An 11,933-nucleotide genomic window follows, 5' to 3' on the forward strand; every position below is an offset into this window, starting at 1 on the left:
TTTTTGTGTTTTAGGCTTTCCAGCAAATTGGCTCCCTCTATTTCCCCCCCCCCCCCCGGTCCTCCTCCTAACCCACAACTTCTTCCAATGCTCAGCCTTATCCCTGCCCACAAACATAGGTTCTATCCCTTCTCCCACATTATTTAAAATAATAATGCCGACAATACGAGGATTGGCTGAGGATTAAAATAGTGTGCAGCAGCAATCTGAGTGTCATCCATCTATCAGCCTTGAGATATATTAATAAAAGAGTATTTTTAACTATCATTGGATAGAAAAAAGATCTATCCACATGATGTATTCTTTTTGTTGGCTGATGAATGACCAACATCTTTGCAGCTGTAGAAGATTTCAATCTGATGGTTGATGCTACTAATGAATGATTACAGTGGAGAATAATTAAGGAGAAATAAGATTGATGGATTATATAAATGCCGACACGATTAGTAAATGTTTTTGCAATATTTAATAACAAATATCTGATACTCCCAAAAATTCTATACATCAGTGTTCCTCTGTTAGCATCCACTGAACATTTTTTTACTGTTGTTTCAACTCAAATCTTTAAGTATTAGTGAATGGTAATTTGAAAATATACAAATATTTCACCTAGAAGCAGGTGTTGACACAATAGTTGGTGAATCACAGTTGTAGCTTAAGGTCATGGCAAAATAGTCTATATATAATGCCAAATCATCTTGATAACATCTATTTAGATTATGCCACATCATTCATTATATTTCTACCGACATTATACTGGATTTTACAAAACCTATCCATGCATGACATGATTTATGCCTAATCATAGAAAAGACACAGACATCAAAACAACCTCCTAGCAATAATTAAGAAAATTTTCCCCCTGAAAAATCACCATATTTTTATAGAAACCTTCAACACCGGGTACAAACTCAGAAAAAGCTTGGATAAATGTGCATGACCATCAAGCCGAGATTTCAGCTGTCGGATCTGAAATCTCGGTCAAAATTTCGATCTCGACCGTTGAATTTGCATGACCGTCAAGCTGAAATTTCAGCCGTCGGATTTGAAATCTCAGTTGAGATCGAAATTTTGACCAAAATATCGATTCTACTGTCCCAAATGCATGGCTTGACGGTCCAGCGCATTTAACACGCAAGAACCAAGCAAGACCCTAAAAACTCTCCAATACACAACACACATGTCCAATCTTCATTGGATGATTCTATCAAGAAAAGCAAACCACTCAGTTTAACAACCGACCAATCAGAAGAGTTGGAAATCTATCACATCATCAGTCTAATGCATGGAATGAAAGTAGAAATAATGAAAAAGCTTCAACATATTATTAAGTCCCATTAAGTTAACCAAATGGGTATAGCTGAATACAGATCACTTGTCCATCTGGATAGCAAATCAAACATATTTCCCCAAATGCAGATGACATAAACAATTTCAAAACTATAACCCATTAGAACTCTGAGATTTCTGTCTCATCAAAATAGCAACCTGAAAGGCTTCCATTGGGTAACAAAGCTAACATGACTGGACCTTTAGCTCCTTCTTCCAGAGTCATTGGTCCTGTATGCCAATTCAAATCCGTGTCAATATAGCCTGGATGAACACAATTTATGCATATTTCTGGGTACCTCTTTGCAAGAATCCTGGTATAAGCATTAATGGTAGCCTTTGAGATGCTATAAGCAGGCAACATAATTGACCATCCATTTGCCTCAATTGCATTTTCCTTGAAATCTTGTAGGAATCTCTGTAGTATTCCATCCAATTTCTCTTCTGTTAGTGTTTCAATATTCCCCAGCTCATTTCGTATCCGTTCACCTGGAAATCTCTACACAAAATGTACCAGCATCTTAATATGAAATTGAACTTCTTTTCATTAGAATAGAAAGATTTTACTAAAATGGCTAATTTTGGATGCAATCTCTTGCTATAAGTAAAGTCGTCACCGGTTAAATTGACAAAATTCTGGCTGCAACCTATGTTCCTACATGCCCCAATAGGAAGCACCAATTTGGAATAATGCCCATCCCTTTAGGCTATCATATTTTCTGAAATATTCTTCAGGATTCTAAATTCATGTAGTAGTGCAACCCAAGCAATAGCCACGGTGATCATATTAAAAACATGACCACGCACTCAGGACCTGTTTGATAACCCACCAAGCATTTGTGCTTCAAAAAACAACACAAAATAGTTTTGGTTGTTTCAGGAAGTAGAAACACCTTTTTAGGCATTTAATAAAACTTGTTTTTGGAAGCAAAAACATGATTAACAGGGTTTTAAAAAAATTCTTACGTTTCGACTGTCAAATTCCACAAATACCCCTCTCTAAATTCTTTCACTTAAACCTAGCCCTCACCCAACTTTTGGTTTGAGAAACAAATGCAACAACTATTGTTATAGTTATTGCCATCAAAACTATTTCTTGAAGTAGAAATTTTCATAATTTATGATTAAAAAATTATCTGAAACAAAATAGTCTAATTAAATGGTTTTCGACCGATTATTTTTTGGTTCTTAAAGCAACAAATGCCAGAAACTGCTTTTAGGTGAGTTATCAAACGGTCCTTAGCTACTGTAAAGTTATAGAAGAAATCTTTTTCGAGGAGCTTAAATGATCATAGGGTCATTTGTATTCCCTTACTAGTTGAAGGTCTGAAAAACCCCTCTAGTTATTTATTCATCCCATGCATGGGTTGGGAAGTCCAGATCCACAGCCATGAGGGAGGGAGGGGAATTCCGTGGAATTTTATCCTAACCATTTCTTACAAGGAAATGTACTTATGGATGAGTGACATGTGTCTATAGGTCACATTAAAGGGTTGAAATTAAATTAAAAAAAAAAATTATCTTCTCAATCTAACCTCAAACTTTTGATGTGACCTGTGAACACATGTTAGTTATCCATAAATAAATGGATATTCCATTTCTGACTTAGGATGAAAATCATAACTCTGCACCACATCTAGGGTGGGTTTCATCGATCTTGCGGTGTGGGACCCATGAGTTCGGATGTGTGGTCCTCACCCCACATGTGGTGTCAAAAAGTCCCCTCCCTCTCTTTGGGGGTTAACAAATCCAGACTCTAGATTGGGGTGTGAAGAGTGTTCTCCCCCATGAGTAACCAACCCACCCCCACATGGGCAGCAAATTGAAAAACATCTGATCGTCTTACCGATAGTGTGAGACATGAGAAAGAGGATCTGAATTCAGAAATCTCAGAGTAGAGAAACAATACATCCTATACACAGTAAAACAAAACAAGAGAGATGTGTTAAAAGTAATGAATACCTTAAGCTCTGACCTTAGGGAAGACACATTTACAATCCTTGCTCCTGATACTGAAAGATTAAGCAGCGGGAGAAGTGATTCAGTGACTCTTTTGCAGCCATAGTAGTTAGTGTCTAAGCATTCTTCTGCCTTCTCATAAGTTTGTTGTATAACTCCTTCCACCATTTTGGCTGCCTTGCCAGAGAGCTGCAGTGATCACAATCTTATTCGTTAAAAATATGAATATTGATACATTATATCGACATCAAGAATGTAATTATCCAACAAAAAATCCAAAGATTTACTTACCCAGGCTGTAGGATTGATGTTTAAAGCTTTCAGATCTTTACCATCACAAATGACTCCATTTGAAGCAGCATTATTTACCTGCAAGAAAGAAAAGAAAATAACCCCCTCTAACACAAACAAAAACAAATACAACAAAGTAGCTCATATATAATCTTCAATCTTACCAAGATATCGAGCCTACCAAATCGGTTTCTCACAAATTCGGCTAATGACTTCACACTGGCCAAATCTCGAACATCTAGTGGGTGAAAAACCACATTTGGCAATCCAGAGTTGATGAGTGATGCAGTGGCTTCCATTCCCCTCTTTTCATCTCTGGCTGTTAAAATGACAGTGACACCTTCACGAGCTAACTGTCTACTGATCTCAAAACCAATACCTTTGTTTGCACCAGTGACCACTGCATACCTACAAACCCAAATCAACACAGAAGTCCATCATCTAAAAGATGCATTTTCAAGTACAAGAGACTTTGAGGTTGTAATTGTTGAAACCTTGGGTTGTTGCTGCCTTCCATTGCTGATGACTTCGCCAAATAGAGAGGCCTTTAGATGATGATCAGTAGCTTGTTATGTCTGAGCTCGAAGCACTGGGATATATTTTTTCTTTGAATGAGAATCTTATACTCCTCTTTCCAGGATTTTTATTAGCGGCAGCCCTGCTGCCTGCAGCTAAGGGTCCCGATTTTGCCACGTACACAATATGAGATCCAACGGTTGTAAATAATTTACATGTAAATAAATAATTTTTGTTTTACTTCTTTAAACCTGATATTTATCAAATTTACATTATTAAGTCCCTGCCTTGGGCTATACGAAGAACCGATGTTGAGATCTGAAAAAAACAACCAAGCCTCTCTGGAATTTATCTCCACCGGAACACTAGCTTCTACAAGTCACACTTTCTCTTGTTCCAGATGTTTCGCTACCAACAGTCCCACCATCTAAATTTTTTGTTTCTGTGTGATGGACTTCGACTCGGAGATTTTACCCATGGTAACCACATTGGCAATTCGAGAGACTAGATATGAAGACAGAGATTCAAGCAATGAAAGACAAAAATCCAAAAAACCCAAATAAGAAAGACAGAAATCCAAAAAACCCAAATGGGGAGAGACAAGAAGCGATGAGATTGGGGCTTCTTTCACTTTGCTGAATTGCTTCCTCTCTTTTTCTTTGCTTTGGGCAGATGGGTGTGGGGCTATGAAGATGAGGTTTTGCTTTAAGTAGATGTTTTTGTAGGATGAGAGCAGTGGAGCTGCCATCTGCAAAAGAAGGTAGAAGTTGCAAGTTTGAGATTATCGACGGTAAAGGTCCGGCCGATGGAGAGAAAGGGATGAGGATTTGGTTTGTAAATTTCTAAATAGAAAACCTTTGAAGGTTAAAAAGAAAACTATTATTTACATTTATACCCTCATACTTTTTATCCAAACCGTTCATTTCTTTTCTGTAATCTAGGTGAAATCCAGACCCGCAAATAAAAGTCCCTCTTTCCAAGTCATCTTATCAAAAATTTATTCGAGAAATATAAACAAATGGTGATATGATTGCACAGAGCGCGAAAAGAAATGTTTGTAAATGCCTGAAGATTCTGATGTTTAAGCGCGTGACCCATGTGCCAAAATGGATTTGCATAAAAAAATAATGAATCAATAATTTAAAAAAAAAACCTAGCATTTTTCTAAATGGTTATTTTGTTGGAATCTACTAAAATCAGGATTATGGCTTTAACCATTGAATCAATCAAATCTGGGGCAGTAAGTAGGACATTCTTGACCTACTTCCGGTTCCAGTTTCTGCAAGCTTTGCCTCTAAACTTGTTCCAAAGATGTCGAAGATGTCAAGAGTCACAGAAGGGATCCATATCTCCTTTAAGCCCTTGCTTTAACATTTTCCAGTGGTTCACCTCTTTAGCCATACATAAACACAGGAAGTAGAAACTACAAATAATAACAACCAATGCTCCAATGCTCCAATGCTCCCAGAAGAGCCCATTCTAAACCCCAGCCGTTTATGCTTAGAGGCTGTTTAACCTCCATTAAAAATGTCATACACAAAATAATAAATTAGTCCAGACTTCAGCATGCTCTGCTCTTCATCAAAAAGGGACATGGACTTGGAAATCTAGCCACTATCATTTCCTCTTCAAGTTTCAACTTTATCTGTCAAGCCCCTGCTTTAGAACTCACATTTGTAACACTGAGGATCCATATCAAAGTGTAGCAAAGAAAGAGAAAAAGAAAATTAAAGAACAGAAGGAAGGCCCAAGGTAGGGATGGTCAGAAACCTTAACTCTCAACAATCTGACTAACATACACAAATTTGTAGAGAACATTTCTTTAAGCATTGACTTATCATTACGATCTATTATCACCCATCATGCTAAAAAAGTTCCCAAGAAGAAAAACAGATTGTATTGATTGAAATTGACAGAGTAAACCAAATATCCAATCTCCTGAAAACAGGGCACCAGCCTCTGCTTGAACATAAGGCAGTATAGAACCAAACCTCTCATCAGTAAAAAACACTATGCTAAAACTCAGTTATCTGATCTAAAAAAAAAAAACTTCTTTACTTCCATATGGATCCTCTATATTTCTATTTCAGATATCTACCACATCAGAAAGTCTCCAACAGTTCATAATGACCATAGTGATGAAACAACAACTTCACAGGGCTCTGTTTATCAGCCCCATACTCCTCCCCATAGTTGGCAATGTTAATTAGGCGACTTGAGCTCTTATCCTTCATAAAGACAGATATTGATATCCTGCACAAATAGAATGTTTTATTGAAGGTAAATTATTTAATATCAATTTGAATATAGAAGTAGCAAATAAGCGTGCCAGGGGGTGACATAAAGGATCTTTAGTCACTTAATGTCGTAAGCATGGCAAAAAGCTATAATTTGTTACAAATAAGTTGTTTTTAAGGAAGTTTTTTGTTATTTACAACCCCACCTGAGTACATGTGAAGCCATCAACAACTCAGTTTCACCCGCCCATTCATATGGCCTCTGGAGACGTTCTACATACGAATCAAAATCTCCCTCAATGAACCTGAACAATAAAAGGGAGGTGTAAATAACATGTCTTCCATTAACAATTACAAAGAAATTAGGATGTACACAGTAAACAAGGCTGTCACTATTACAGGGTCAGGGAAGGGTCATAATTTACAGAGTCTTTTACCCCTGTTTCCAGCCTCGAACCTGTTTCCAGCCTCGAACCTGTGACCGCTTGGTCATAATGGAGTGACCTTTACCATTGTTTAGAGGTCTGGCTTTTTCTTGAAACATTATCAATAATCCACTAAACTAGAAAAACTCACCATTCAATTTCTTCTCGCCTCTTTAACAGCTCATCTACAACCTACAATACAGTAATTGTTTTATCAAATACAAGATAGATACTTCTTGCCTCTGCAAGAGTTTCAAGCGTTAAATAGAAAGAAAACATGCTATGTCAGGTGTGGTACTAACCCGAGCTCTTAAGTCATCAGCAAGTTCTTTCTGACGCATTTCATCAGGAGCTTCTTTCCCACTCCTCAAGCAAGCTCCATGAGAGATAGCTCTGAACAGGCATCGACCATCAGCATTCACCCCTGAAAGTTCCAAATGTTATTTCCTTTTGGTCTAAATAAACTTTTTATCCATGAAATATGGCAAACCTCTCAAACCTCTTTAATCATGATCTCCAGTAAACCAATATTGAGTAAACAAGCATAAGAAGAAGAAAATTACCAAATAAAAATCATTTTCTGTTTTAGACCTTTTAAATGAAAATAAACAAGGTTCTTTTGTCATCCATAATTTATGACCCAGGGAAAGAAAATCTGAACATAAAGTAATTGTACTGTTATACAAAAACACCAAAACTCAGCCTTATTTTTCAACTATGTGGGGTTCTCAACGAGAATCATAGACGAAACAATAATTAACAATATAAAAAAAAATGAAAGGAGCACAAAGAAATGACACAAACTGTAGGACGTCGACCTAGCTAGCAACAAAATACATCACACTAAGCCCAAGGCATCAAAAAGGAATGTATATACACCAGTGTCACAACAGCATAACCTAACCAATTGATTGACCAGGTGGACATTTGCTTTCCAATCAGCTCTATTTGAGTACCATTATGAGCAGGCATTAATTTCCCAACACAAAATCACACAAGTAAAACAGACACAATAGAAGGAAAGATATCAAAATTTCCTTTAAGAGACCCCATGCAGTCACAGAATTTTAAACCAGTTTAGCTAGCTTCATGGTAGCATGGAACTCTAATCAAAGCAACCCCATATTTTTTGCGTAATAAAATGGAAACGTGACTAACCAATTTAAACAGCTTCTTCATACTATTTTGGAGCCTAATCAAACAAACCCACGGTTTTTGCCTCTGTAGAGTATGGAAATAGATTTGAATTAACCAGTGTATCGTTCGATAATGGGTCTCGTAGCTATAATGCATTTGAATTCGATAACAAAAGACTGACTATCAGAAGGAAAACAGAGAGAGTTTTTTGAGTTTTTCTACAACTACTCAATAAAACTTCTAGCAATATGACTTCCTACTCATAATATCATTAATAAAGAGAAAAGAGACTAAACAATTTAAACACTACATAATATCTAAGAACTGTTAGCAGATAACCCTGCATCTTTTTGCATTGATAAAGGAAAAAGATACTAAGTGGTAAACAATTGAGAGATCTATCACATCAATAGTAATTCAAATTGTCAGTAAAGGGGCCTCTGCATATCCAAAACCAAAAACTAGCCTCGAAAAGACAACTAAATAATGAGAATCTTTGATCGATAACCAAAGCAGGATAAGAGAAAATCAATTCAATCTCCCAAACAATAAAGATACCTGTGCAATCACCAACGACGTAGTTATAAAGAACAGAATAGAAAAGTATTCAAAGTAAAGTCCACAAATACAATTCGAAATCTGTAAAAAAAAACTAACAAACAATTAAGTACCTGTGACCTTGTAACCATCAGAATTAACAGGGCATTCGTCATTTGGTTCTAATTTTACTTCATCGGTATCATCAACACAATCACTCTCGTCAACTGCAACCCCCAAATTCGCTCCGCAACAATCCAAAGACGGCGAAAGACAAGAGCAGACTCCAAAGAGAAGCCAAGCAGAGTCGGAGCGATGCAACCATCTGGCAGGTCGTACATCCAAGGCTACATTCCAAGAACCCTCTCCTTTCTGTTCATGGTGAATACCCAATCTGAGATGATCGAAGCTCTTGCGATCTCCACCACCGGAGGGGAGAATTGCATGCCATATGGATGCTGCTCCGGCTCTATTGCCTATACTGCTAAGGCGGCACTCGGTAGAGTGATTCTGCCGCCGAGTAATATCTCCACCGCTTGCAAAGGAAATTGGTCTTGCAGGAATCCGGGGATGACCAATTGGGTGGACGACACCGAGTACCGCGAGGAACCAAGACTTGGGGCGTGCGCACAATACCCCAAGCATCACCGAGCGATGATCGAAGCCGTCTCTGGGTTTGCTTCGCGCACCTACTAAGCGTGCGCCTCCATTAAAAGAAGCTTGAAACGAAAGAGAGAGAGAGAGAGAGAGAGGAGATTGCAGAGAGGTTCAGCACAGCAGAGCTGCTGTGTTTTCCATGCTTTCTCTGGTTCTCATCAGCAAGCCTTCATAAGACTAATCTGTCATACCGACGAAAAAAACGAAAAAACAAAAACTTATCTGTGATGATGATTGGTTACAACGCCCCAGCGAACACTCTCTCGTCCTCTGAAGAACAGGTATTGGGTGAGGTCATCTTAGCTGGGACCCACTACAACTGGGGACTGAGTCCAGACTATTCTCCAATCCATCCCTAGCTTGTATTTCCCACGTGTGCGATTTCATCTGGCAATTGAACGGACAAGAATAACCCTTTCCCATAAAGGGAACTACTGTACGCGTTTTGTTTTCGCTCATCAATACATTGAAGTTACGATTTGAGAAGAAGATGATGAAGAAAATACAGGATTACAGAGCTTTGGATGAGAATACAACTTCCCCCCATTATAAAAAAAATTTCCTCCCCCCCCCTTTTTCCCCCCTCTTTTTTTTTTTTCCTTTTTTTAAGAAAGGGTTTGAGAAAAAAAAAAGAAAACCCGTTAATGACTAAAATGGTCATTCTATATCTCCCGGTTTGAACCAGCAGTTGCACGATTCGACCAGGTTCAATACTTAGTAGAGTTCGACCAGGCGGTTCATGGTAGGACCGACCAGAGTGATAAACAGCATCAACCTAACAGGATAAGAAACCTCACAAGGGTAGAGTCCTACCGACCAACAACCACAGAGGAGTTCCAGTTAGGTTAAAGAACTCTCCCAAAGAGTTACTCTCCTATGGCAACTCTAATTAGAGTCATATTCCAAATATAACTCCATCACTATACTCTATATAAACACCTCAGGTAAAACACTATGAGGCAGGTATTCATATTTTGAGTGATCAATTACTTGAGTTCTCCATTGAGTAGTTGAAATCTTATTATTAGTACTGACTTGTTCGTCGGAGACGTACCTCGACCCCCCAAGGTCGAGCTCGTATCTTGCAGGTTCGTGACAGGGAAGGAACCTTGATCAAAAAGCCACCGTGCAGATCATATCACGAATGCTAAATCAAGCCTCTTGAATAATAATGAGGTGATCAAATTCCCTTGTAAGGTAATATTGTCTTCAAATTACTTTTGAGTAATCCAACCATAAGTGTTTCCGTTGCTCCCAACCGTAAGATTGCAAAATCAATTAGATGGGAACTCCCTCAGTTTTCTGAAAAACAGATGCGATCGGATTTTTTCCTTTTTTGAAGTATGATTCACACTTTACCTTTTTTAAAATTGGTAAACTAACTCGTATATTCAGAACCATTGGGTGTTTTGGTGTTCGTAAAATCACATTGCAGAGAAGAGAACCACATGCTTTGATTTGTGAAAATACAAAATACCCTTTAGATGTAAGGAAAGAGAAGCCTCACCGGAAGTAATACTTCAGCGATTGCTGCTCTCCAGGATGCGGTAGCGTTTTTCCTCTGATTTAATCCTAACGGAGTATGGTCTTCTTGATTTCCATCGTTGTTGCTTTGGAATCATCTGGGCAGAGATTTTGTTGTTATTGGCAAGATAGATATGCACTTATAACGCTAGAGCCTGGTGTCAATCTACTACTGCTCTATTGAAATCGGTGACTACTTGAAGAACTGAAGACTTAGAGATGGATTACCGTCGATCTCATGCATATCGTTTTACTGGTCAAGGATTTCGTGACTTTTGTACGATACGAATAATCAATTAAACAAAAATTCCTGTCTTCAGAAGAGTATGATTGATCAACAATCAAGCATCAACTAGGGAGGATAAGCAACAAGAGCACAGCAGCAAGGATGAGATGATGGCCCAGCAATTATTGAAGTAATTATGCTTCAAGCTAGCCTTCCACGCATTCCACCTGTGATCATGCTCCGCCACCTCTGCTGAAGCAAAACCTAGACATTCAAATTTAAAGTCCTGGCATTCAAATGCAATGGCTACCAAAGAAACGAGCGAGCGGGAGATGTATGTCCCTGCCACCGTTGAACACCTGGCAGCAGCAGCTGCTGCTTATTCGTCAACGATCCGCGGCAAGCGTGGCTGAGTGTGTGCAGAATTTCATCACTGCAATGGACTCGTTGAAGCTCAACATGATAGCTGTGGACCAGGATTTTTAACAGCATGCTTGAAGGAAACTTCGACATTACAGTTCTCTCCCATCTCATCAACGATCAAACATCAACCATGGAGGTGATGTAGGTACTTCTCTTCAGAACATATATAATTGACTTCAGTTATTTCTCTTTCTTTCCGGGAGATGATATCCTATGGATCTGATTGAAAACTGAATTGGGTCTTACATAAAGTATGCACTTTCTTTCATTGAAAAGTGTTTTAGCTTCATTGGATGAAAATCCAGTGATTTAAGATATTTTACCTTACATTGATGAGGTGATAGATTAGTCTGGTTCAGCAACTACAGCACCATGATCGAGTTCATTTTATGAGATTTTGTGGTTCCTCAATAGATTTACAAAAATGGCCACCGTGCTTTTGGCATGACTCTAAAAAGACCATAAGTATGTTAAGAATCCAATGTTGTTGACAAATGTCATGGTACATGTATGCTTTCATTATCTTTTTTCAATGCTACATGCATAGTTACACTGCTGGTATTGTTCATCATTTAAATAATGAAATTGCTATTATTTATGCTCCATCAATTATGTCCCAAAAATCAAATCACATGGCTCCAGTGATTATTTATTGGGTTTTATGGAGATTAA

At 38.1% G+C, this 11,933-nt stretch overlaps 2 protein-coding genes across 2 annotated transcripts; both read right to left on the minus strand.

Annotated features, from left to right (window-relative positions):
* Positions 1-1,161: 1,161 nt before the first annotated feature.
* On the minus strand, positions 1,162-4,197 carry LOC149022513 (short-chain dehydrogenase/reductase 1-like). The gene is made up of 5 exons (XM_089147296.1): positions 4,074-4,197; positions 3,744-3,987; positions 3,580-3,657; positions 3,292-3,477; positions 1,162-1,828 (listed from the first exon to the last, which is right to left on the minus strand). Exons 1-5 carry the CDS (start codon positions 4,094-4,096, stop codon positions 1,451-1,453), a joined length of 909 nt encoding a protein of 302 aa, XP_089003422.1. The 5' UTR covers positions 4,097-4,197; the 3' UTR covers positions 1,162-1,450.
* Positions 4,198-6,173: 1,976 nt separating this feature from the next.
* Positions 6,174-9,306, minus strand: LOC149022514 (uncharacterized). Its single transcript, XM_089150578.1, has 5 exons — positions 8,566-9,306; positions 7,060-7,181; positions 6,909-6,949; positions 6,539-6,637; positions 6,174-6,348 (listed from the first exon to the last, which is right to left on the minus strand). Exons 1-5 carry the CDS (start codon positions 9,074-9,076, stop codon positions 6,198-6,200), a joined length of 924 nt encoding a protein of 307 aa, XP_089006704.1. The 5' UTR covers positions 9,077-9,306; the 3' UTR covers positions 6,174-6,197.
* Positions 9,307-11,933: the final 2,627 nt, after the last annotated feature.

This window comes from Hakea prostrata, chromosome 3, assembly GCF_041222555.1.
Source record: "Hakea prostrata isolate BN-2017 chromosome 3, UWA_Hpros_2, whole genome shotgun sequence".
In the NCBI taxonomy this organism is placed as follows: domain Eukaryota; kingdom Viridiplantae; phylum Streptophyta; class Magnoliopsida; order Proteales; family Proteaceae; genus Hakea; species Hakea prostrata.

Coding starts and splice junctions, on each gene's coding strand:
- LOC149022513 (XM_089147296.1), bottom strand. CDS start 4,096: ATGGAAGGCAGCAACAACCCAAG. Junction 3,658..3,743: donor TTGGTAGGCTCGATATCTTG/GTAAGATTGAAG, acceptor TCTTTCTTGCAG/GTAAATAATGCTGCTTCAAA. Junction 3,478..3,579: donor ACATCAATCCTACAGCCTGG/GTAAGTAAATCT, acceptor TGATCACTGCAG/CTCTCTGGCAAGGCAGCCAA.
- LOC149022514 (XM_089150578.1), bottom strand. CDS start 9,076: ATGCTTGGGGTATTGTGCGCACGCCCCAAGTCTTGGTTCCTCGCGGTA. Junction 6,950..7,059: donor CTGATGACTTAAGAGCTCGG/GTTAGTACCACA, acceptor ACTGTATTGTAG/GTTGTAGATGAGCTGTTAAA. Junction 6,638..6,908: donor AGGCGAGAAGAAATTGAATG/GTGAGTTTTTCT, acceptor TTTATTGTTCAG/GTTCATTGAGGGAGATTTTG.